At 47.8% G+C, this 26,607-nt stretch overlaps 1 protein-coding gene across 4 annotated transcripts in view; it reads left to right on the top strand.

Moving 5' to 3' along the window:
• Nucleotides 1-26,363, top strand: part of KPTN (kaptin, actin binding protein) — an 86,751-nt gene extending 60,388 nt beyond the window's left edge. For all 4 annotated transcript variants that reach the window (XM_063937879.1, XM_063937881.1, XM_063937882.1 and 1 more), the window contains exons 11-12: nucleotides 5,922-6,092; nucleotides 26,063-26,363. In XM_063937879.1, coding sequence (XP_063793949.1) covers nucleotides 5,922-6,092; nucleotides 26,063-26,227 — 336 coding nt within the window. In that variant the 3' untranslated portion in view covers nucleotides 26,228-26,363. The remainder of the gene's footprint in view (nucleotides 1-5,921; nucleotides 6,093-26,062) is intronic.
• The last annotated feature ends 244 nt before the right edge of the window (nucleotides 26,364-26,607 follow it).

The following is a 26,607-nucleotide window of genomic DNA, read 5'->3' as shown; positions in this document are numbered from 1 at the left end:
CCTCTCCCTCTTCCACGGGGCAGAAATGAGGCGCCTTTTGCCCGCTTGCCCTTATGGGGCCGAAAGGACTGCGCCTGATAATACGGCGTCTTCTTAGGTTGAGAAGCTACCTGGGGTAAAAATGTGGATTTTCCAGCAGTTGCCGTGGCTACCAGGTCTGATAGACCTACCCCAAATAACTCCTCCCCCTTATAAGGCAATACTTCCATGTGCCTTTTAGAATCCGCATCACCTGACCACTGCCGCGTCCATAAACCTCTTCTTGCAGAAATGGACAGCGCGCTAACTCTTGATGCCAGTCGGCAAATATCCCTCTGGGCATCACGCATATATAAAAATGCATCTTTCAAATGCTCTATAGTCAGTAATATACTGTCCCTATCTAGGGTATCAATATTTTCAGTCAGGGAATCCGACCACGCCACGCCCGCACTGCACATCCAGGCTGAGGCGATTGCTGGTCGCAGTATAACACCCGTGTGAGTGTATATACATTTTAGGATATTCTCCTGCTTTCTATCGGCAGGTTCCTTTAGGGCGGCCGTATCAGGAGAGGGTAGTGCTACCTGTTTAGACAAGCGTGTGAGCGCTTTATCCACCCTAGGGGGTGTTTCCCAACGTGCCCTATCCTCTGGCGGGAAAGGGTATGATGCCAATAACCTTTTAGGAATTATCAGTTTTTTATCGGGGGAAACCCACGCCTCATCACTCACTTCATTTAATTCCTCGGATACAGGAAAAACTACAGGCAGTTTTTTCTCACCAAACATAATACCCTTTTTAGTGGTACTTGTATTATCAGAGATATGCAATACATTTTTCATTGCTTCAATCATGTAACGTGTGGCCCTACTGGAAGTCACGTTTGTCTCCTCATCATCGACACTGGAGTCAGTATCCGTGTCTGTGTCTGCCATTTGAGGTAACGGGCGTTTTAAAGCCCCTGATGGCGTTTGAGACCCCTGGACAGGCACAAGCTGAGTAGCCGGCTGTCTCATGTCGTCAACTGTCTTTCGTAAAGAACTGACACTGTCACGCAATTCCTTCCATAAGCTCAGCCACTCAGGTGTCGACTCCCTAGGGGGTGACAACTGTATAATAGGCAATTGCTCCGCCTCCATCTCATTTTCCTCCTCAAACATGTCGACACAATCGTACCGACACACCGCACACACACAGGGAATGCTCTGATAGAGGACAGGACCCCACTAGCCCTTTGGGGAGACAGAGGGAGAGTATGCCAGCACACACCAGAGCGCTATATATAGACAGGAATACCACTATAAAACGTGCTTTTCCCTTTATAGCTGCTGTTATTATTAGAACTGCGCCAAATTAGTGCCCCCCTCTCTTTTTTACCCTTTTCTGTAGTGCAGGACTGCAGGGGAGAGTCAGGGAGACGTCCTTCCAGCGGAGCTGTGATGGAAAATGGCGCCCGTGTGCTGAGGAGATAGGCTCCGCCCCCTTCTCGGCGGCCTTTTCTCCCGCTTTTTGGTGAGTTCTGGCAGGGGTTAAAATACATCCATATAGCCCTGGGGGTTATATGTGGTGTATTTTCGCCAGCCAAGGTGTTTACATTGCTGCTCAGGGTGCCCCCCCCCCCTAGCGCCCTGCACCCTCAGTGACCGAAGTGTGAAGTGTGCCTGAGTAACAATGGCGCACAGCTGCAATACTGTGCGCTACCTTGTTGAAGACTGATGTCTTCTGCCGCCGATTTTTCCGGACCTCTTCTTGCTTCTGGCTCTGTAAGGGGGCCGGCGGCGCGGCTCTGGGACCGGACTCCGAGGCTGGGCCTGTTTTCGGTCCCTCTGGAGCTAATGGTGTCCAGTAGCCTAAGAAGCCCAAGCTGGCTGCAAGCAGGCAGGTTCGCTTCTTCTCCCCTTAGTCCCTCGATGCAGTGAGCCTGTTGCCAGCAGGTCTCACTGAAAATAAAAAACCTAAAACTAAACTTTCACTAAGAAGCTCAGGAGAGCCCCTAGTGTGCACCCTTCTCGGCCGGGCACAAAAATCTAACTGAGGCTTGGAGGAGGGTCATAGGGGGAGGAGCCAGTGCACACCAGGTAGTCCTAAAGCTTTACTTTTGTGCCCAGTCTCCTGCGGAGCCGCTATTCCCCATGGTCCTTACGGAGTTCCCAGCATCCACTAGGACGTCAGAGAAATGTGAGTTTATTCTGCCTGGTTCAATGCGAGTTTCTATTTGGATTGCAAAATGTGAATTTACAGAGAAAACGGTAACTCGCATCTTGAATTCTACAACTCTCACCTAATAGGATTGACTCCTCTGAAGAATGGAGGCTTTATACAAGTGTGTCATTTGGACCATTGTAATTAAGCGCCTAATTCAGACCTGATCGCAGCTGCAAAATTGTTCTCTGGTGGGCAAAACCATGTGCACTGCAGGGGGGGGGCAGATGTAACGTGCAGAGAGAGTTAGATTTCGGTGGGGTGTGTTCAAACTGAAATCTAAATTGCAGTGTCAAAATAAAGCAGGCAGTATTTATCCTTCACAGAAACAATATAACCCACCCAAATCTAAAGCCCAGTACACACTAAACGAGTCCCACGCCGATGCCGATATTGGCAGCGGCGGGGTGCTGGCATCGGCAAGTGCATACACACCTGCCGATGCCAGCGGGGAAGGGAGTGACGGCGAGGGTGAACGACACCCATGCTGCATCTGCAGCATGGCTGTCGTTAACGAGGACCACCCTCTTCTGTACATGTTCAGACGAGGGAGGGGGTCATTAAAGATGCGCGGGAGCACACATCAGAACAAGTTATTACGTCATGTGGCTACTGCCACGACATGTCAAATAGCGAAGGCCTGGAGGTTGCCCTCCCCACCGTCCCTACAATCCGTTGTCACATTTAGTACGTTTATAAGATGGAATATATGACTAGTCTTATTAGACAATCTGCCAGGGCGTTCGATAAAATCTGGGCACCCTGGCTCACTTCTCAAAATGCCCCCTCCCCATTCCGTAACTGATTAAGCTACGCACCCTTATTTTTATGTTGGCTGCCTGCATCCTGCCACTCGGACCTCCTTCTTTCTACCTCCTCCCCTCCTCTTCTTTCTACCTTCCCTTTTGCCCACAATCTTGTTTCTTCCTTTTCCTGTCTCTACTCTTCCCGTTCTCTCACTCCCCTGGGCTGGTTGGCCACACCATAGACCTAGAGGACTCTCTTTCCTTTCTCGCACTATCTCTGTTGTCTCACTTTAAAAAAAGAAAAGAAAAAAAGATTTACTCACTTGATCACTGTTATTTCCTAGTTGTGTACATCTTAGTACTAAAATGTTTGCTATGCTTATGAAACACACCGTTTATGTGTATTACTGTGAATCGACCAATAAATTCTTCTTAAGAAAGATGCGCGGGAGCGTGCATTGTTAACGACATTGAGTGTACATACTGGATGACATTGTAAAAGATCTCGCTCAGATTGGCCCTTCTGAGCGAGATTTTACTTTCTCGTCTATTGTGTATGGGACTTAACTCTCTCTGCACATGTTGTATCTGCCCCACCTGCAGTGCACATGCTTTTGCCCATTAGAGAAAAATTTTGCTGCTGCCATCAGGTCTGAATTAGGCCCTAAGCCCATCCGGCATGCTTGGATAGTGTACAAGCCACAGATGGTAACTGACCTCCTGGTCTCCTAAGTAACCATGCATCTGTATTACTTTTATGACCATTTGAGGAATACATCGTTTCATTATTGTATTCCTAATATTGCAACAGATTTCCCCCCAAAAATCCTAGGATTATGTATTTTGATCCACTTTGATTGACCCCATGTAACACAGAGAGCAGAGCTGCCTCAACTCACTTGCCCTCCTTACACTGCTGCAGCAAAAGCACATTTCCTTCCCCTGGAAATAGCACTGCGCAGTAGGGTGAATTGAAGTGTAACAACTCTACATTAATTAGATTACCGCCCACTGACACATGTCGGTTGTATGGGTGGGTGAAACTGGCAGCGAAGGTGTAAACAATGAATCTAATTAAATAAGTGCAGCTTGTGAGGCCGCTATTCTGCCTGCGGCTCCCTGACGTGACATCTCCCACGTAAAAGCAGACAAAGTTGTAACGAAGTGCGATTGTTGCATCTTATATCCCTGTCGCTCACTGCCACGGTTGATATTTATTTTTTATTCACTAGCCTGCAGTGGTGTCAGGAGGAGGAGTGACGTGATGTTTGTAAGCCTGCGTTTACTTTGTAGCTTCAGCTACTGTGTGTTGGGCTTGTGTAAAGCAAACCTGTCCTTATCTCCGTTCCAACATTTAACATCAACCTAATAGTACAGCAAAATAAATTATGCCTATTTACTTACTTTTTCCTGACTTCTCTGAAGTGCCATTCATTTCTGTGTCATACAGTAACTGAGCATGTGACTAGCATACATTGGGGCAGATGTAGTAACCTGGAGAAGGCATAAGGAAGTGATAAACCAGTGATATGTGCAAGGTGATAAAGGCAGCAGCCAATCAGATCCTAACTGTTAATTTACATATTGGAGCTGATTGGCTGGTTTGTTTATCACCTTGCACATATCACTGATTTATCACTTCCTTATGCCTTCTCCAGGTTAATACATCTGCCCCAATATTTGATACTGGGTATTGAAATTCTGTGCATGTTTGTTACATGCATTATTAGGGGTCGTATGCAGGGGTGCCATGGGATGGTGGTCCAGGACCAAATCAAATTACAGGTCGGGCATCCGTTATCCGGATAACCGAAAACTGAAGTGACGTCATGACGTGACTGGAGTTTGCGGGCAAATCACAGACGGGCGGGGGAGGGGCTCTGCAGCCATTCCCTCACTGTCACTACTGCCTGTGCCCCCCGCCGCCGCTGTGGACCCCCTTGCCGACGCGACTGACCCGCTACGGAGTTATTCTGTTATGCAGAAAAATCCAATATCCGGAATGCTCCTGGTCCCAAGCATTCTGTATATGGGATTCTCGACCTGTATAGGCAAAACCAGAGCTGGTGGCTGCCACTCATAGAACATGTGACCAACAAGAGCGCAACCCTATCTTGCCACCAGATAACTGACCCCAATTCAGTATTTACCGTGGCTAGTTGATCCCCCATGGGCTATATTAGCCCCGACACCAGCACTCATCCGTTTTTTTGGGGGGACCCGCTGAGGTCCTGAAAAAAAAAATCTCCGATAACTGATCTGTTTTCACGCCCATGATTGTGAAAACACATAGGTCCAGGTACTTATCCCAGATCCTATGTGTTTTCATCTGAAAACAGGTCATTTTTCGTGCAGTAAAAATGGGCTCTAATTGGATAGCCTGAAGGGAAAAAAAAAATGTGATAAAGTTTTGTTTTGCAAGCGTAAAAAATTAATGCAGACAATTGGATCCCCTCAAAGGATGGCCTATCAGCACAATTTACATAATTTCATATTTTTTACCTGAATTTTTTTTTGGCCTGTGGGTTCTGTGAAAAAAATGCTGATACTCTAGGGCGCGGTGATTCAAAAAAGTTTGGGGACCACTGCATTATTAGCAGAGGGGGGCAGTGAGAAGCTGCCACGGTACAGAAGACAGCCTGCGTACCACCTGGTGTCTTTAGAATGCCAAAGGCAGGGGTAATGAGAATGGTCGGCTGATGCGGTGGAACAATATTTAAGAGGCAAGAATTATCTTTTCTAATATATAGAATGTATTTTTCTTAAAAGTACTAGCAACAGTTAAGATTCTTAAAAGGGCTGATGTATAGCCTTGGACATACCAGGTAGACACGCTTGATCTTAAAATAAATTTTTAAGGCACTGCTGTAAGTTTGAAGCCATCCCTCACTGGTTACAATCCTTTTCTAATGTCCTGTTTGCCGATGTGCTCAGAACTACAGTCATTCTCCTTCGTTCTCGCTTTCCGTCACTGTCTCCCCTTTATCTCAGGAGCTGCTGTGTTACAAGTACATAACGAGGCCTGGTCAGGAGGGGCATTACCAGCGGCTGTGGCAGAGAAGCTTCCCCAGCCCCCTACTGTGCATGGCTCATGTGGATCTGACATGGGATGGACTGTGCGAACTGGCGATTGTGTGCCTTAAAGGACTCCACATACTGCAGGTGAGGACCTCTTCCTTCATCATAACTTATTGCACTCTAGCTGTCAGCAGGAGCTTTCCCAGGTACTGCTAGAATCCTGTTTCTACGTTGATCATTGTGACTATGGCAATATAAGATTAAGTTTTATAGGTTTATGGGAGAATGACAGTAATTGCTGTTTTTTAGTGGTTGCTGCTAAGAAATATTTTGTTCATCTACGATGTCTTGTGGTGTGTATTATTGTTGCCATAAAATATTGGGAGTGAACTGTCACAGTCTGGGAGAGCGCACAGGAAGAGGACCGCGGCTTGGTCATAAAACTCTGTTTATTGCATGGAACGCTAACAAATATGAGCGCATGTCAGCACGTAGTCACAAGGCAGAGTAATAGGTACGATGTCCTGCAAATTCCACTCGCGCACACTCACAGCTAGTATAAGACCAGCGTCGTCGCCATGTAGACGAGAAAATGTGGCCAGGCACATTCAGGTTCCCAACCTCTCACCTTTTTTTATTATGCCCTTTGACCTCTGATTGTCATGAGCATGGTGAGACGCTGGGAGGCATCTTCCCAACATCTAGAGCAGCGGTTCTCAATTCCATTCCTCAGGTACTCTCAACAAGTCATGTCTTCAGGATTTCTCTGTCGAAGCAGGAGGGATAATTGCTGACCCAACAACATAGATTACCTGTGCATGATTAAAGAAATCCAGAAAACATGACTTGTTGAAGTCACTTGATGATGGTAGTTGAGAACCACTGATCTAGATGTAATGTATTCAGCATGTCCACAATCACAGTATTGACACCATAATATCAACACCCAACATGCTGACATGAAATGTAGACCCAGTCAAGATTTAGACGAAAGAGAAGTTAGGGCTAGGCTTAAAATCCAATGTCGACGTTATGTACCATTTTGTCTGTCAACATGATTTATCCGTCAACCTAATGTAGTTTAGATAACAACTAAAACATTCTGAAACCATGTAGACAGCTGTGTCAGACTGGTTAGATTTCCACTTGTTTGAAAAGATTTCTTTCCTTGTCAGCCTCCTCTATGTTAGCCTTAAACACAAAGATTGGGTGGTCCTTTGGCGCCCCCTTCCTGCACCACAGTTTCTGCTGCGGGGTACACTGGGCTCCACAAGGAAATACATTGGGGTGTAGAGTAGGATCTTGATCCAAAGCACCAACAGGCTCAAAAGCTTTGACCTTCTTCCCAAGATGCATAGCGCCACCTCCTATATCACCCCGCCTCCGTGCACAGGAGCTCAGTTTGTAGTTGGTGCTTGCAGTGCAAGCATGTAACAGGAAGAGCTGCTCACAGCAGCTCTAGAAAAAGCTTTTTCTGAGGAAAAAAGAAGACTACAAGGGCTGCAGCTCCATCTCTCCCCCAGCGGCGCTGTACACTCCCGCGCCCTGGTTGCCGGGTACCTACAGCAGGAGGCTCTGGTTTTCTTCCAAGTCAGTCACACACGGCTGGGGCTCTCCGGGATCGCGTGGCCGCACTTCGGGAGGAGGTAAGTGGGTCTCCCGCTCGCGGGACCCGTGCTGTATCGCGATCCGGCGCGGCCGGTGGGAGGCGGGCCGCGTACGCTGGCGGTGGACACTGTGGCATACAGGCGATCCCACTAGATCACCAGGGCATGGGTGCAGGTCGGGTTTTCTCTCTAAACCTTTTTTACAAGTAGCCGGTGGTTTTGCCAGCAGAGGGGATAAGGCTTAGACCTGGAGCCCCAGCCCCAGGGAGCCATTTACAGTAAATGTTCCTGCCCTGGAGCTGCATATCTGTCTCTCCTTCACTCCCAGTCAGTGTTTGGGCGCCATTTCTCTCAGCTACACTGTTCCTGGGACTGCTTGGGCAAATCCTCCTTTGTAAAGCCGCCTGATAGTCAGCGATGTGATTTTACAAGATACTTAAGTATTCTACATGTCATTTAGACAGTGATAGTTAAGAAAAAGTGCATTTAGTCAGGGTTCTCTGGTACAAGTACCCTGTGATATACATCCAGTTCTTACTGTGCAGTGTTATATCTATTGACTACATAGCTATCCAGTGCAATATTATTGTTTGTAATATCCTCTGCATTGTACAACTGTGACTATATATGTGTGCATTAGCTTGCTGGGTGAATTTCATTTCGTGTCTCTCACTTAACTTGCTATCCCTATATTCTATAACCTGAGGGGGCTTGGTGCGTCAGGTTTATAATACTGTAATATAGGATACGCACAAGATATACTCTAATTGTATTTTTCTCTGTGAATTTAGTCACCATATCTCTCCTGTATCCCTGCTTGTGTTGACTACACTGTGCAGGGGTTTGGGCAAGATATATTGTGCTGTTGACAATTGTACTGTTACCTGATATTGCAAGTTATATATATCATGTCTGCTTCTGAGGGTAACGGTTCTGGGGCTGAACACACTGCCGGTGTTGCTGACGCCACCGATCCCTATGAGGAGAATATAGCAGCTGACGGCTCTGGTTCTGGGGGCTCCTTGCCCCCCAGTGGGAGTGTGGCAACGGGGGTCCATAATGACCCGCCGTGGGCTACTTTCTCCACACTTCTGAATACGCTAAACTGACGCCCCCTATGGGACCTCCTATGCCGGTTCAACCATATGTGGTCCCCGCGGCTAACCCGCCGTGGGCAGATAACTTGTCCGCTCAATTGAAGAAATTGAACCAGTCTTTGACTACTAAAAAGTCTGACCCTCGCTCGCCTAAGACCATGGGGTCCTCTAAGCGAGCTCTTACCTCCTCACAATCCACTGCCGTCACTGACACCTCGTCTGATGAAGATGGCGCTTACACTGACCCCACAGATTCTGACACAGATACTGCTGATGGGGAGGGTAGTTCACAAGTGAATGTCCCTGATCTTTTGGAGGCTATTAAGTTGATTGTACAGATTACGGATGATCCCGAGCCATCCGCCCCTCCTAAGAAACCAGATAGGTTCAAGCATCAGAAGGTGGTTAAACAAGTTTTACCTAATTCTGATCACCTGGTGGATATACGTCAGGAATCCTGGGAAAATCCAGGGAAGAAGTTTGTGCCTCACAAGAAGATGCTGGCTCGCTATCCCCTCGCGCCAGAGCTGTCAAAAAATTGGGAGACGCCTCCTCCAGTGGACTCGCATGTGGCAAGGATTGTGGTTTCCTCAGCTCTACCTGTCACTACCGTCACGTCTCTGAAAGAGCCTATGGATAATCGTGTGGACGGTTGTCTGAAAGCGATTTACACCCTCACGGGTGCTGCGCAAAGGCCCACTATTGCAGCGACATGGGCTGCAGAAGCTATTGAAGCATGGGCCCTAGAGTTGGAAGCTGAAATCTCTTCTGACCATGCTAGACAATGCTTGTCATATATTGTCACAGCTTCTCACTATATTAAAGAGGCGGCTTCTGATGCCGGTATTCTAGCAGCCAAGGCCTCTACTACATCAGTCCTGGCTCGCCGGATATTGTGGCTGAGATCCTGGTCCGTGGATCTGGATTCTAGAAAAACCCTGGAAGTACTCCCTTTGAAGGGAGATATTCTGTTTGGGAAGGACTTAAATAAGATAGTGGCTGATTTGGCTACTGCCAAAACTGCCTGTCTGCCAAGTACCGCTCCTTCTGTGCCGAAGGCTAAAAGTACTTCCTTTCATCCTTTAGGTAAAGCAAAAGGTCAGGCGTACCACAAACAGGCTCGCACTTCCAAACCTGGTAAGCCGAAGCCCAAAAGAGCCTGGGCTGCCCGTCAGCCAGCTTCCAAGACCGATAAGCCTGCTGCATGACGGGGCGGGCCTCCCCCTTGGGGACCCCAGGGTGGGGGGCCGGCTTCTTGGGCATACCCAGGAATGGTTGAAGACCACTTGAGATGCCTGGGTACGGGAAGTCGTCACTCGAGGTTACGCCATAGCCTTCAAAAACCGTCCCCCTCATCGATTTTGCCTGACAGACGTCCCTTCGGGTCAGGTGAAGGCAAAAACTCTACGTTCGGTGGTACAGATCCTCCTGGACACAAGAGTGGTAGTACAGGTGGCTCTTGCTCAGAGGGGCCAGGGGTACTATTCTCCGCTGTTTCTAGTCCCGAAACCGAATGGGTCCTCCCGGCCCATTCTCAACCTCAAGGCATTGAACAAGTTTGTGAGAATTTCCAAATTCCGTATGGAAACTCTTCGCTCTATTGTTCTGGCCTTGGAACCTGGGGATTATATGGTCTCCCTGGATATACAGGATGCTTACCTGCATATTCCTATAGCAGCGTCGCATCAGAAATACCTGAGGTTTGCGGTTGGCAAACTCCATTACCAGTTTCGGGCGTTATCTTTTGGTTTAACCACGGCTCCGCGAGTCTTCACCAAAGTTATGGCGGTGATGACGGCGGAACTCCGCCGTCAAGGGGTCAGGATCCTACCGTATCTGGCCGACTTGTTGATCCTGGCAAATTCCCCAGAAATTCTCCTACATCACTTGGATCTGACTGTCCGATTTCTGCAAGCCCACGGGTGGCTCATCAACTGAAAGAAATCATCCCTGGTCCCTGCTCAGAGCATGGTGCACCTGGGAGCGCTATTGGGCAATCACAACCAGCGGTTGTTCTTGTCTCAGGAGAAAGTCCTGGATTCGTTGCTTCCTCTCTCGTCCACAAGTGTCGATACATTCAGCGATGCAGGTGCTGGGCCCAATGGTGTCAGCATTTGACATGGTGGAGTATGCTCAATTCCATTCTCACCCCCCCCCCCCCCCCCCCCAGGGGCCGATTCTGGCCAAGTGGGACGGCCTGCCTCACCGGATCAGGTCTCACATGATCTCATTGACTCCGGAGGTCCGTCTGTCGCTGTACTGGTGGCTCCAGGACCAACTTCTGGATATCCGAGTGGGTCCTGTTGATGACGGATGCCAGTCTAAGGGGTTGGGGAGCAACACTCCCTTCAGGGTCGGTGGACCAAGGAGGAGTCTCTCCTCCCGATCAACATTCTAGAATTGCGGGCGGTCTTCAACTCATTGAACCTGGCCCAGCATTTAATACAGAACCGTCCTGTTCAAGTACAGTTGGACAATGCCATCACAGTGGCTTACATAAATCATCAAGGCGGCACTCGCAGCCGCTTGGCAATGAAGGAAGTCTCACGGATTCTTCAATGGGCGGAACGCCATCTACCGGCCATATCGGCAATATTCATTCCGGGAGTCCTGAATTGGGAAGCGGACTTTCTCAGTCGTCAGGACGTACACGCCGGAGAGTGGGGCCTCCATCCAGAAGTGTTTCAACTCATAGTGGAAAGGTGGGGCCTTCCAGACGTGGATCTGATGGCATCTCGACACAATCACAAGGTTCTGGTCTTCGGAGCAAGGACAAGGGATCCTCAAGCAGCATTCGTGGATGCGCTGGCGGTGCCATGGAGGTTTCGGCTGCCGTACGTGTTCCCTCCGGTGTCACTCCTGCCCAGGGTAATTCGGAAGTTCAAGCAAGAAGGAGGAATCCTGCTTCTCATAGCTCCAGCGTGGCCCAGACGGCATTGGTTCTCAGACCTGCAGGGCCTATCGTCAGAGCGTCCAATTCTACTTCCACAATGCCCAGATCTCCTCGTTCAGGGCCCCTGTGTCTACCAGGACCTGGCCCGACTGTCTTTGACGGCGTGGCTCTTGAAGCTTCCGTCTTGAGGGCTAAAGGTTTTTCTGAGGCGGTCATTAAAACTATGTTGCGGGCCCGGAAACCAGCTTCTGCTTGGATTTACCATAGGGTCTGGCATTCTTACTTTGGTGCGCATCTAACGATTATGACGCTTCCAAGTTTAGTACAGCCAAGCTTTTGGCCTTTCTTCAGCAGGGCCTAGACTTAGGCCTGCTTCTGGCCTCCCTCAAGGTTCATATTTCTGCCTTGTCGGTGTGGTTTCAGAGAAAAATTGCGACCTTACCTGATGATCATACCTTGACTCAGGGTGTGTTGCATATCCAACCTCCCTATTTCCCCTGCCTGTGGCTCCTTGGGACTTGTCGATGGTTTTGGAGGCGTTACAAGAGTCTCCGTTTGAACCTCTTGGGTCAGCTGATCTTAAGTGGATTTCCCTTAAGGTGGTGTTTCTGCTGGCTATTGCCTCTGCTAGAAGAGTGTCGGATTTGGGTGCCTTGTCTTGTAGTTCCCCATATCTGATATTTCACCGTGACCGGGCGGTTATTAGGACCCGTCCCGGATATTACCTAAGGTGGTTTCTTCGTTCCACCTTTATCAGGAGATTGTGGTTCCGGCCCTTGTCTCCCAAAAGCGGTCTTTGGATGTGGTACGGGCTCTCCGTATCTATGTGAAGAGAACTTCTATTAGGAAATCTGATTCTCTCTTTGTTCTGTTTGGTTTTCACAAACGTAGCTGGCCTGCTCACAAGGAAACTTTGGCCAGATGGATTAAAATGGTGATTGCACATGCTTATGTGAAGGCTGGTCTATCAGCTCCTGCTCACATTACGGCCCATTCTACTAGGTCTGTATGACCTTCTTGGGCGGCCCACCGTGGTGCAACCCTTGAACAATTGTGCAAGGCGGCAACGTGGTCCTCGGAACACGTTTATAAGGTTCTATACCTTCGATACTGCCGCTTCCCAGGATGCTTCCTTTGGGCGCGGGGTTCTTGTGCCCGCTACAGTGCGTCCCCTGCCATAAGGAACTGCTTTAGGACATCCCCAATGTCTTCCCTTGTGGAGCCCAGTGTACCTCGCAGCAGTAAATGAGATTTATGGTAAGAACTTACCTTTGTTAAATCTCTTTCTGCAAGGTACACTGGGCTCCACAAGGCGCCCACCCTGACGCACTTAGCTTCTTTGGGTTGGTGTGGCTATAGCCGCTGACACTTTCTCCTGTCGGGAGAGTGTGGTGTTTGTGGCAACTTGCTGTTGTCATCTCTTTTCCTTGCTACTGCATTGGGCTGGTTAACAAAACTGAGCTCCTGTGCACAGAGGCGGGGTGATATAGGAGGCTGCGCTATGCATCTTGGGAAGAAGGTCAAAGCTTTTGAGCCTGTTGGTGCTTCGGATCAAGATCCTACTCTACACCCCAATGTCTTTCCTTGTGGAGCCCACTGTACCTCGCAGAAAGAGATTTAACAAAGGTAAGTTCTTACCATAAATCTCATTTTCTCAGTGCTCTCCAGACAAATTATTTTCCTTGCACACCTCCAGTTCTCTATGCGATGAGTTCTACATAACATGGCTTGTAAGGGGCTCTAGAGTGGGAGGGTTGTGAAAGTATCAACAATATTCATTATGTGATCTGATTTAAAGGAAAACTTTAGTTCCGATTCTCTGCACTGCAGTTGACCTCATTCGTTTTGATGCTGTTTTAGTGTTTAATTTCAGATGTCCCTCCTCTTTATTTTGCAGCCAGTGGGCTGGGGGGACGGAGCTTGTAGTCACTGACTAATCCTATTCAGAGGGGTCAGTTTAACAGCATGTGAACTTGAGGTTTCGGTGGATGGTAATGAGGAAATGACAGTGCCGGAGGAGACTGTACCCTCTAGCAACCAGAGAAGTGGTCCCTCTGGCGCAGTTGGGATAAAAGATAGTGAGGTACCTAGTCAGATTGTGTTGGTAGGGAATTCCATTATCAGGAAGACAGAGAGAGCAATCTGCTACCGGGACCGTGATCTCCGTACAGTCTGTTGGCTCCTGGGTGCTCTGGTACGGCATATCGCGGACCGGGTAGATAGATTGTTGGGAGGGGCTGGGAATGACCCGGCGGTCTTGGTGCATGTTGGCACCAACGACAAAATTAGTGGTAGGTGGGATGTCCTTAAGAAAGACTATAGGGACTTGGGCAAGAAACTTAAGGCAAGGACATCTAAGGTAATATTTTCCGAAATATTACCCGTGCCACGCGCTAGCCCAGGGAGGCAGAGGGAGATTAGGGAGGTAAATGTGTGGCTTAGAGACTGCTGTAGGAAAGAGGGGTTTGTGTTCCTGGAACACTGGGCGGACTTCTCAGTGTATCGTGAAGGGTTGCACCTGAATGAGGAGGGGACAGCGGTGCTGGGGGGGGGGGGGGGATAGTTAGAAGGTTGGAGGAGATTTTAAACTATGTGCCTGGGGGGAGGTTTTAGCTAGAAACTATGGGTCATGCAGTGAGAACAGTAAGGATGGTGGTAGTGAACCTATTGGGGGTGGAGAAGAGAAGGGGGGAGGGTAAGAGCAGACTCCACGGCCATTACTAATAAGAGTATTACCAAGGGTATTGCAAAAACACTGACTGGTGACGATTATGGATCATTGTTACTGCATACAGAAAATTATGTCACTTGCGCCAGGGGAAATACTTATCTTACTTGTATGTATGTAAACGCTAGAAGCCTAAAAGGTAAAAAGGGGGAACTAGAAGTCCTTGCCGCAAGCAAACAGTATGATATTATAGGGGTGGTCTTCAGTTTGCCGGCTGTCGGGATCCCGGCGCACAGTATACCGGCGCCGGAATCCCGACACCCGGCATACCGACACCTTTTCTCCCTCTTGGGGGTCCACGACTCCCCTGGAGGGAAAATAGATAGCGTGGCGCTCATTTGCGCTCGCCCAGCTGTCGGTATGGCGGCGGTCGGGATTCCGGCGCCGCTATGCTGGCCACCAGGAGCCCGGCCACCGGCATACCCTACTTCACCCTATTATAGACATTACTGAAACCTGGTGGGACGAATCTCATGATTGGTTCGTTAACATGGAGGGTTATACGCTGTTCAGGAGAGATAGATCAAACAAACAGGGTGGAGGGGTTTGTCTTTATGGAAAGCTGTTTTTAAAACCTGATGTACGGGAGGATATTCATGAGGAAACTGTAAAGACTGTTGAGACGTTATGGGTTGAAATTGAAAGAAAAAGATAGTATTGGGGCTATGCTACAAGCCCCCTGGTATTAATGTTTGTGATGAGGAAATGTTACTGAAGAAATTGATAAAGCGGCAGCGGTAAGTGACGTAATAGTGATGGGAGATTTCAACTATCCGGAGATAAACTGGACAAATGATTCATGTGATACTGCTAGGGGTAATATGTTTTTAAACACACTAAATAATAACTACTTACTTCTACTAATCGAGGAGCCAACTACGTACAATGCAATTTTAGACCTGTTGTTGACAAACAATGGGGATTTGATATCAAATATCATAGTAGAAGAGGCCATAGGAAACAGCGACCACAATATAGTCACATTCAGTATCCATTTTCATAAGCAGTCCTATATAGGTTCAACCAGGACTCTGAATTTTAGCAAAGCCAATTTTGACATGATGAGGGAAGCTTTAAGGGACACTGAATGGGAATTTTTGTTTCAAGGAAAAAACACCACAGAGAAATGAGAGGTGTTAAAATCGCTGCTCGATGAGATTACTCGTAAATTTATTCCCTTGGGCAGCAAGCAAAGGACTAAAAACTCCAAACCAATGTGGCTTAACAAAAATATCAAGGAACTTATGGGCAAAAAAAGGCGAGCATTTCCAGTGCTATAAGGTTTGCAACAAAATATGCAAAAAAGAAATGAGTGGCTAAAGTAGAAACTGAAAAACTAGTAGCAAAGGAAAGTAAATCAAACCCCCCCAAAAAAATGTCAATATATCAACAGCAAAAGATTAAAGAAGGAGTGTATAGGCCCTTTAAAGGACAAACTGGGAGTCTTTTTTTTAATAAAGTAATTTTTATTCAAGAGAATGGAGATAAAGTTACAGAAATTGCATATCAACGGCATATCACATATAACAAACAAATCACAGTTTCATTTATGAGACATAGTTTACAGCAGTGGAGTAGCAAGCTGTGTCTTTGATGAAATGAGCAAAGATATACAATTGTTCATAGTATTTGGACTTGCAAGATCCGCAACCAATATATGAATCCCCATTAACCTTTTGGTTTTTCTCCCGTAAACTAACCCAGAAAAAGAGTACAAGAAAAGAAAAGGGAAAGAAAGAAAAACATAGAAAGAAGCATAATAAGGAGGAATCACCTAACTCAGGACCTCTTCAGCCGTGCATGTAATTAGGCGAGCTCGCAGAGCACAGCAGCCAAACAACTGAGCATACATCATTAAACATTAATTCAGTGACACGATAGCACTCCAGTGCCCACTATGATTGAGGGACCAGGTGGGAGTGGGGAGATTCCAGCCATAGAGACCAGACTCTTTCAAATTTGGCTGATGCGTTTTGTTTCATATATATATATCGTTCCTTGGATACTGTATCATTAACTAGGGTCTTGAACGCAGAAACTAAAGGGCCACCAGGGGCCATCCAGAGCCTTGCAATGCATACCTTAGCCAAGGCACATACATTGCGAGCATATAGACCCGCCGGATCAGACACAGAAGCAGAGCATCCCATCCCCAAAATACAAAATTGTGGGGTAAGCAAGCCGCCAGTCACTCCTGTACTCTCCAGAATCGACCTGATTCCCGACCAGAACACCCGCAGCCTCGGGCAGTCCCACACTAGATGCCAAAATGTTCCCACATCCACCCCGCACTTAGGGCAGAGGCTAGACCCGCCAGTCCCAAAAGTGGCCAGTCTAACTGGAGTCATATATGTTCTATGTAGAATGAAGAATTGAATTTGTTGATACCTGAGAGACTTGGTGACAGTAGCAGGATATTCCAGAGCAAGGGCCCAGTCCTCCTCAGTTGTTAGACCCATATCCTCCCCCCACTTTCCACGGAGACGTGTCAAAGGGTCCGTATGGAGTTTGGTAAGAAGATACCCATACGCAAGGGAAACCATCTTAACTCGACCCAATGTAGTCACAAAGGTCTTGATGGGAAATGGGAGTATTTGTGGGGGGGACTCAGCAAATTGGGACTGGAGGGCATGACGAAGTTGAAGGTATCTGAAAAAGTAGGAGTTGGGTAAATCAAACTCATCTTTCAGTTGCTGAAAGGATTTGAGTACACTATCTAGGTAAAGTTGGGAAATAGAAACCACAGATCTAGGGGCCCAAACCTCCCGTCCCTCAATCGTATGCAATTCAGGAAGCCAGTCAGAGTACCAAAGGGGGGTATCTGGGTCCAGGCCGTCGTACCCCAAGAGGTCCCTCAGGGCCCGCCATATCTTTAAAGCCTGGAAAATAATAGGGGGAAGAAACCGAGCTTTGCTCCCACTCAGCAGCACCTGCATAGGAGAGAGGTGAGGAAAGTAGCATCGAATGAACTCACAATGTAAAGAGTCAATGCCAGAATCCTGCGCCCATACACTAATATGAGTCAGCTGAGCAGCGTAGTAATACATCTGAAAGTTAGGCAGAGCCAGGCCGCCATCAGAGCGTTGCCTGGTGAGGGTATTTAACTGTATCCTAGGTCGTTTGTTAGCCCAAATCAGTGAGGATAAAACACTATTCAATTTCCTAAAGAATATTGGATAGATATATACAGGGGACTGGAGAATAATATATAAAAGTTTGGGCAGTATGATCATTTTAATAAGATTAACCCTGCCAGACACCGTCAGTGGAAGCCTACACCAAGTTTTGGATTTACACGCGATCTGCTGCATGATCGGGTCAAGGTTCAAAGGGATAAAATCAGAAGGGTCGTTAGTTATTTGAATTCCGAGGTATTTAAATTGTGTTGTCCAACACAATGGCGGGGAGATTTTGGGAACAGTAGGAGGAGGGCCTATGACTGGCATAATGTATGATTTAGACCAGTTGATTTGAAGACCCGAGTGAGCACCGAAGCTCTCTATCACACGCAGCAGAACGGGCATTGACTTGGTGTAATCTTGCAAAAACAACAACATGTCGTCGGCATAGAGAGCTATCCTATCCTCACGTGGGCCCGTACATATTCCCACAATATCTGGGTGCGATCTTACCCGACAGGCCAAGGGCTCGATGGCCAAGGCAAACAGTGTGGGGGATAGGGGGCAGCCCTGCCTAGTACCACGGGACAATTGAAAGGAGGGGGATACATAGCCATTCACCAAGATCCTGGCACTCGGATGTTTATACAGTAATTTAGTCCATCTGATAAAGTTGGGCCCAAAGCCCATACAAGCCATCACCTCCCATAAATAAGCCCATTCAATACTGTCAAAGGCTTTGGCCGCGTCCAGGGAGACCACAGCCGAGTCAGAAGGGAAGTCGTGGGATTTGTAAAATGGTATACAATCTACGTAGGTTAATAGACGTGGACTTCCCTGGCATGAAGCCAGTCTGATCCGGGTGAATGAGGGAGGTGATCACTGTGTTAAGCCGTACTGCCAATATCTTTGCCAGGATCTTAGCATCGGTGGGAATCAGAGATATCAGCCTATAGGAGTCTGGAGACCTAGGGTCTTTACCGGGCTTTGGAATCACTATTATAACTGCCTCTGACATAGAAGGGGGAAGTTCGTTATTGGCAAAAATATCTAAGTATAAGGCATGGAGCCTGGGCCCGAAAAAATCAATATGAGTTTTGTATACTTCGGAGGGAATTCCGTCACACCCCGGAGCCTTGCCATTAGGGGACATACCAATAGCCGCAGTCACCTCCGCGAGCGTCAAAGGCGCCTCCAGTACCTCACGGGCCTCAGAGGAGAGTGCGGGCAGTGGAATACCCCCCAGATAATATGAGAGATCCAGTGTAGAGCATGTCAACTGTGAGCTATAAACCGCAGTGTAATAAGATCGGAATAACTGCGCAATGTCCGGCGTGGTGTCAACAAGGGAGCCATCACTGTCGGACATTTGGGTGATCGTAGTCCCAGGGCGATCATGATGTATCAGACGGGCCTGGAGGCTACCTGTCTTATCATCCTGCATATAAATATTAGTAGCCCTAAAGAGGAGGGTTCGTGAGTTTTTAGCAGACAGGTGGGCAAGCCAAGCCGATTGAGCCACCAGCCAGCGTGTTTTCATCGTGGGGGTACCATCCATCAAATATTGGGATTCCAGATCTCTGGCGTCACTCTCAAGGGCCTTTTCCCTCTAGCAACAGGATATTTTATGAGCTGCTATGCGTCCAATATATGAACCCCTCAAAAACGACTTAAATGAATCCCAAACCATCGTCCCCGGAGCAGATCCTGTATTGTCGTTAAAGTAACCCCCCACTGAGTCTCCAGGTCACTGCAGTCACCCAGCTGAGTCAGCCAAGAAGGGTGCAGCTTCCAATAAGAGTGTCCTCTCTGACTTTCCACAACAAGAGTCATCAACAAAGGGGAGTGATCAGAGACCCCCCGGGCCTCATAGTGTACGTCAGTGACCACAGGGACGAGGGCGGGAGACACTAGTATCAGGTCGATTCTAGAAAAGGAGCCATATGTGCTGGAGAAACAGGAGAACTGACGGGCCGTAGGGTGACGAAGCCTCCACACATCTACCCACTGCAAGCGATCCAAGAAATCAGCAAACTTTGTAGAACCACTACCCACCACCGCAGTATTTGGAGAATGCCATCTATCCAAAGACACATCTAGTATATTATTAAAATAACCCAGACATATCACCGGGGTGGCAGGAGAGGAAGCTATAAAAGAGGCAGCTTGCTGCAACACAGCATATGAAAAAGGAGGGGGGGACATACACCGCTAAAATGTAATAGGGCTGGGAGCTCAGTTTGCATTCCAGGAATACAAATCTTCCATACGGGTCAGTTTTGATCGATATTAACTCAAATTGCACCAATTTTTTAATCAGGACAGACACACCCCTGGAAAAGGAGGAATGAGAGGCATGGTAAGCCCATCCCACCCAAGCCCGTCGTAGAGATAACAACCTATTTCCCTCTAAGTGGGTCTCGCTGAGGCATGCAATATCCGGGTCATATTTCCTAATCATATTTAAAACCAAAGAGCGTTTGATTTTATTATTCAAACCACGGACATTCCATGCCAGAAATTTCAGATTCATCATAACCCCAGGTAAACTCTATGTGCCACACGGATAGACATCTCTCCAAATATATCTGAGAATCAGCACTATCATCAACAGCAACATATATCATATACAAGCCCTGCGTTGTAAGCCATAACATCCAATATATTAAACATCCTTGTTTCAGAAAATACATAGATATGAAAAATAACAAACTAAAGAAAGAAAACAGCAAGAGGAACCGCAACTGGCAGCTCCCCAACCATCCTTCCCCTCCCCGTACACCACCCCGAACACCGGCATACTTATATCCCAAACAACCAACCCCAACTACCAAATGCTAAGAAGGCCTAGATTCTCAGCTAAACCTCTTTAACCAGTACCACTTGAACGTGAAAAGTCTTGAGCCACCAAAGCAAAGGGGGGGGGGGGGCTCCCCGAACTATGGTCGTCTCCTCCGGTAGTCAAGATCCCAGCATCTTCAACGCAGGGAGTCAGTCCGGAGCCAGCTGATGAGCACCCGGCGCAGATCTGTCCAGCCATTGGGCCGCCTCTCTAGGAGAATTAAAGAACTTGGTCTCCCCATCCGCCACAACCCGGAGCCGAGAGGGAAACAGCATGGAGTATGAGAGGTTGAGGTCTCGCAGACGTCGTTTAATAGGCATAAACTGGGCTCCGTCCTTCTGGACGTCTGCGGCAAAGTCCGGGAAGGCCGACACCCTGACTCGCGGGAAGGCCGACACCCTGACTCCATTACGGACCAACGGGCCCTTCGTACGACCCAGGCGGAGAACCGAGTCACGATCCTTATAATGCAGGAATTTGGCTATGAAGGTGCGAGGAGGGGCACCAGGAGGTAGCGGCCGAGATGGTATCCTATGTGCACGCTCCACCGTGAATTGGGCTGTAAAGGATTCAGCACCATACATCTCTTTAAACCAAGATTCGAGAAAGTCCTCCGGTTGCGAGCCCTCCTCTCTCTCAGGCAGGCCCACAAATCTTACATTGTTTCTACGCAGCCGACCCTCCATGTCTGGAAGCTTGGTTTGGAGGGAGGAAACCTGCTGGGTCACCATGGACACGGATTGCTTGAGGGGGCCACACATATCTTCCAAGTTGGAGACGCGTGTCTCCGCCTCACCCACTCTCTCACGGATACGCTGAACATCTTGTCGGAGTAAGGAGAGATCGCACTGCACCTTCTCCATCTTATCGGAAAGACGCTGTTCACTGCCCGCTATAGCCTCCAGCACCTGCTGAATAGATGGCGCCTCCGATGCCGCTGGGGAGTTGGTAGTAGACGCAGAGGGGGAGCATGAGTGTGTTGGAGAGGCTCCCTGAGGAGGAGCCAACGACACCCTGGGGTTGGGTTGCCTAACAAATCTCTCCAGTTTGGCCGCGGCCGTATACTGGCCGTCTCTAACCATATTGAACAAGAAGCAGTCACACAAACCCCCGGATAGGGTCTCAATATAGAAGTGCAAACAGAAGGCGGCAGCAGCGAGGTTGTATGTATTCAGTACCGGAAAGCAGCCGTGCCCGATCTTTAGGTCAATATATCAATGGATAGGAAAGCACAGGCATTGTGTAAAAGTAAAAATAAAGGTAATATTGAGAGAATATCCTGCAGCAAATTCCAGGAGGCAAAGGTAGGATGTTGGTATGTAGTACACTGTGAGATAGTAGAGCAGCACAACAGTACAGTCAATTCCAAGCTATATGCAGCCCCTGCAGGGTAGAATGGCAGAGCTGTGCAGTGAGGCTATGTGTGGAGCTGCACCCAAAATGGCCCCCGGGTTCACAGGCACTTTTCCACTTTCCCCTGGAGTACCTGTCTTCGTTGTCCAGCCAGCAAGTCGTGGGCCTCAGTCAGCCAGGCGTAGGAGGGATATCTGTGTCCTCCAAGGTGCCTCCTGCAGCCAGACAGCGCCGCTCGCCCGCCAATGAGGCCCCGGGAGTCGCGCGGCCGGGAGCGCCAAACTCGAGGCCGGGGATCCGGAGGAGGCACAGGCCGCAATTCCGGAAGTCGTCCGCCGCGGTCAGCCAGCACACGGAGACCGCGGACGAGGGTGCCCGCCTCTGCCCGGAGGTGAGGAGGGACCAGCACTGGGAGGTAGACACTCCGGAGGGACTCAGGATGGGTTCAGGAGTTATGTGATCGGGGAGCTCCCGGGATCTGCTGCCTACTCCTTCACCGCTGTGGCCACGCCCCCCCAAACTGGGAGTCTTAATAAAAAATGATATCGACAAAGCAGATAGATTAAATTATTTTTTCTCGACGGTTTTTACAATAGAGAACTAGATGCGTGAACTAACACCCAATGTCATTGAGGACAATGTCCCACTGCTAACTGCTTATTTAAGTGAGGAGGAAGTCTGTGACTGATTCAAAAAAATTAAGATTAACAAGTCACCTGGTCCAGACGGTATTCACCCAAGGGTTCTCATGGAGTTACACTCCGAATTAGCAAGACCTCTATTTTTAATCTTCAATTATTCACTTTCATCAGGTATGGTTCACAAAGACTGGCGTATAGCGGAAGTAGTGCTGATCTTCATAAAGGGTAGTAAAGCTGAACCAGGCAATTATAGACCGGTTAGTCTTACATCTATAGTGGGGAAAGTGCTAGAGAGCATTCTAAGGGATAATGGGGGTCATTCCGAACAGATAGTCAACGCCTATAGGGGAGTGTATGTTTGCATTGCAAGTGTGCAAACGCGTGTGCAGCTGAGTGGTACAAAAAAGTTTTGTGCAGTTTCTGAGTAGCTCACAACTTACTCAGCCGCTGCAGCCTGTTCTTGCCCGGAATTGATGTCAGACACCCTCCCTGCAAACGCTTGGACACGCCTGTGTTTTTCCAACCACTCCCAGAAAATGGTCAGTTGACACCCACAAACGCCCTCTTCCTGTCAATCTCCTTGTGATCGGCTGTGCGAATGGATTCTTCGTAAAATCCATCGCTCAGCAGCGATCCACTTTGTACCCGTTCGACGCACCTGCACATTGCGTTGCATACGCAAGCGCAATTCTGACCTGATCACAGCAAAAAATCCTAACGTGCGATCAGGTCGGAATGACCCCCAGTGTACAGAAGATCCTTGAAGCCAAAAAGATTATTATTCGGAACCAACATGGATTTGTGAAGGATAGATCATGTCAAACAAACTTAATAGGCTTTTATGAAACAGTAAGTGCGAACCTTGATCAGGGTAAGGTGGTGGATGTAATCTTTTTAGGCTTTGCTAAGGCTTTCGACACAGTGCCACACATGAGAGTTATCTATAAGTTACAAAAACTGGGGCTAGGGAGCACAATATGCACTTGGGTTAGAAATTGGTTAGATAATTGGGAGCAGCATGTTGTGATAAATGGAACTTTTTCAAATTGGACTGAAGTACTAAGTGGTGTGCCACAAGGGTCTGTACTTGGATCACTTTTGTTCAACATTTCCATTAACGATCTAGCAGAAGGTGCGCAGGACTCGTTTTTGCGCATGTGCTGAACAGGTTCTGCGTTCTCACATGCAGTGCCCCAGTACACAGCCTGATTGGCTGCTGATGTTTGGGGGGGGTGGAGCTGACCAGAGTTCCCGAAAACGGGTGCGTTTTCTGGGAGTGTTGAGACCAAGGTCAGACCCTAGGTCTTCAGACGTCTGAAGACGCAGCTGTTGTATGAACTGCCTCTTTCTCTGAGCCATGCCAATAGACTAATTGCAACCATTACTGTTGCTGGTCTTTAAAATCAACTAAAGGAAAAGGGATATTAGATCCAAACAATAAATCTGATCACAACTATGTATTAAAGAATTAGTCATTTGTATGTCGTACGGAGAGGGCGTGCTGCGTGAGTATTATCTCCTTATTAATTCCCGCAATAATAATTCTGTAAACAAAGGGTTTAGACAGTACTTTAAATAAGATGGAATGAAAATTGATTGTTAATGATGCAAGAATGGGAACCGCACACTATAAAAAAATCATTTGGAAAAACCTCAGGCAACCAATTAATGATCTCACACAGGGGACATGTAATCCACTCTGCAGTGTTAGTTATAATTCCGCCCGGTCTCTCACCCTCACGTGTCATACTCGGTATCATTATACTCACTTTTCAACAATTCAGGACACTAGAGTGCAGGTTTTTAGAAGTGGAGATGTTGCCCATATCAACCAATCAGATTCTAGCTATTATCTCGCTAGATAAATGATAGGTAGAATATGATTGGTTGCTACGGGCAACATCTCCACTTCTAAAACCCTTTCGTACCAAACTTATAACCCGGGGTTATTGCCGGGGCAACCCGGCTCCAGGTTTGGTGTGAAAGGGTCTACCCTGATTGTGTTAACCGGGAATTGGAACCTGGTATCTACCAAGCTCGAACCCGCCACGACCAGTGTAGACTGCGGTGTGAACAGTGTGACATGGGTCATGCTAAAAGCATACAGAGAGCCGGATCACATTATCTCCAAGTGCCAGCAGAGGGAAGACCCGGCAGTCATCTGGGTCTAGTCTGTGGTGTGAACTGGGATCATGCTGATGTCACACGGCATGAAACAGTGGGGCAGATGTATTAACCTGGAGAAGGCATAAGGAAGTGATAAACCAGTGATAAATCAAAGGTGATAAACGCAGCAGCCAATCAGCTCTTGTTAATTTACATATTGGAGCTGATTGGCTGGTGCATATATCAGCTTGCATTTATCACTGGTTTATCACTTCCTTATGCCTTCTCCAGGTTAATACATCTGCCGCAGTGTTCAGTAACCCAGGTTGGACCCGTTTGTTTGGTGTGAAAGGGGTATTGCTGAAGATACACACCAGTTTTGACCTCGACCACCTGACAACCGGGTCATCGATTCCTGGGTGCTCAGTGTATTGAGACTTCGCTTCTAGCACTGCGGGTGATGTGGTGACTGGGCAGCAGAGGCAGCTTTCAGTATCTGCCAAACAGGTCCGCAATGTCTGTGGATTGCTGCATTTATTCCAGTCTGCAATGAAACTAAATAGTCTAACTGCACTTAGACAATATAACACAGCTATAGAAAGGCTTGGGGCTTACTGTACCACCCCCATCCCCCAAGTGATGTGCAGTTAATATTGGATTTCTGTTTTACAATGTGCAATATATTATCTTGAGCAGTCCTGTGGAAGGAAAGGCCTTGTGTGATTATCTAGTACAGCGCTGCTGCGTGCCTCCCTTTATTCATGAGCAGGAATAAGCCTGGTTGTATGACTGTAACGTGGCCGCCAGTGTGGGTGAATAAACACTTGCACGTATAATTACTACCACTGGTGCTGCTGCTGTTTGCCTTTGATTAATAGGAATGAATCACAGAGCATTGGGCATTACAAGTGGTTGAGGAAAAGAAGTGCGTTTCCTTTCAAGGCCGGTGCTTAGGATACCCCCAGCAGGTGGCGCTGTGCCTACTCATGTTTAGGTTTTCAACCTTTACTCCTATCTCGTACAGACCTTGTACTGTTGGTTAGCACTTATTTCTCAATGCTCTATATTTCACTGGTTTGCATGGGTGAAGCCATAGGGACAAATGCATGATTATTAATAGCAGGGACAATCAAATATCAGGAATCCATGAAGACATTGCTGCACTTTTTATAGTTCCAGGAAAAGGATGGTCAGTGTGTGAAATATATAAATGCCCCAGCCATACATGTGCGTGTCCATCTGCTGGTAGAGTAACACTGCTGCGTCGCCTTTTACATATAATTGTTTTCTACTCTGCAGCGACCAGGCTGCAGCCCCCACTTAACACCTGCTGTATCCCAGCTATTAGCTTGATTGATAATTGGCTCGCATCTCTTAATTAGATGGCTGATAGCGGCTGTTGTTCATTGCGCATTTGCATAACACAATAGACAGCAGGTGCAAAGCTTTTTTTTTTTTTTGTATTTTTTGTATTTTTTTTTTTGTCACCGGTTGCACAAAGATTTGAGCCTCTATCACATTTCCAGATTTCGTCGTATTTCCAGATCCCATTGAATCTCTGTCTTTGCAACTATATATAGCCAAGCTGTGATATAAGTGGAAATACAGTGACTCATTTGGTTAGAGCCGTCGGTAGAAGAGATTTCAGTTATATAAAGATTGTAGCTGGTGTTTAGTTTATTATGTACTGATCACTGACTGCGCTTCTCGCCTCCCCTCCCTACGCAGCATAGTCTGACGAAGACATCCCACTGCCTCCTGCACAGGCTACGAGAGCAAGTGGAGCGTGCCAAAGCGCTGGACGCATCCTACGCGCAGGAAGAAGCCAAGGCTGAGCGGTCGCAGGCGGCTGCACCGGACCGGTCGCCGGACACTGACAGCGAGGTGAAATAGGAACCCCCTTTCACATACGAGATCTGTGTTCTCCTGTTTGGGAGTAATGATGTGTCCTGTACCTGACGCTGCTACTGCGAGAATTGTAATCGCTCTGAAGCATTGGTGCAAATGTACAGTAAATGTATTCTTTTCAGACCATGGTTCGTGTATTGTATGTGGGGTGGGCTATGAAAAAAAGGAGTGCTGTACAAACGCACAATATATTTTAGGATCCAAGCAATGTCCAGAAAGTGTGAAATGGTGCAACAATTACATAGTTTAGGGTTTAGCCGAATAACAATTTTGGTGGCCTAATTGGTGAATCTAACTGTGGAAGTGATAACTGTGAGTATTTAGTAAGGGTAGTGTGCACGTGGATTAACTAGGGATGGTCATTG

Source organism: Pseudophryne corroboree, chromosome 8, assembly GCF_028390025.1.
Source record: "Pseudophryne corroboree isolate aPseCor3 chromosome 8, aPseCor3.hap2, whole genome shotgun sequence".
In the NCBI taxonomy this organism is placed as follows: domain Eukaryota; kingdom Metazoa; phylum Chordata; class Amphibia; order Anura; family Myobatrachidae; genus Pseudophryne; species Pseudophryne corroboree.
This window is presented reverse-complemented; position numbering and strand designations above follow the sequence as displayed.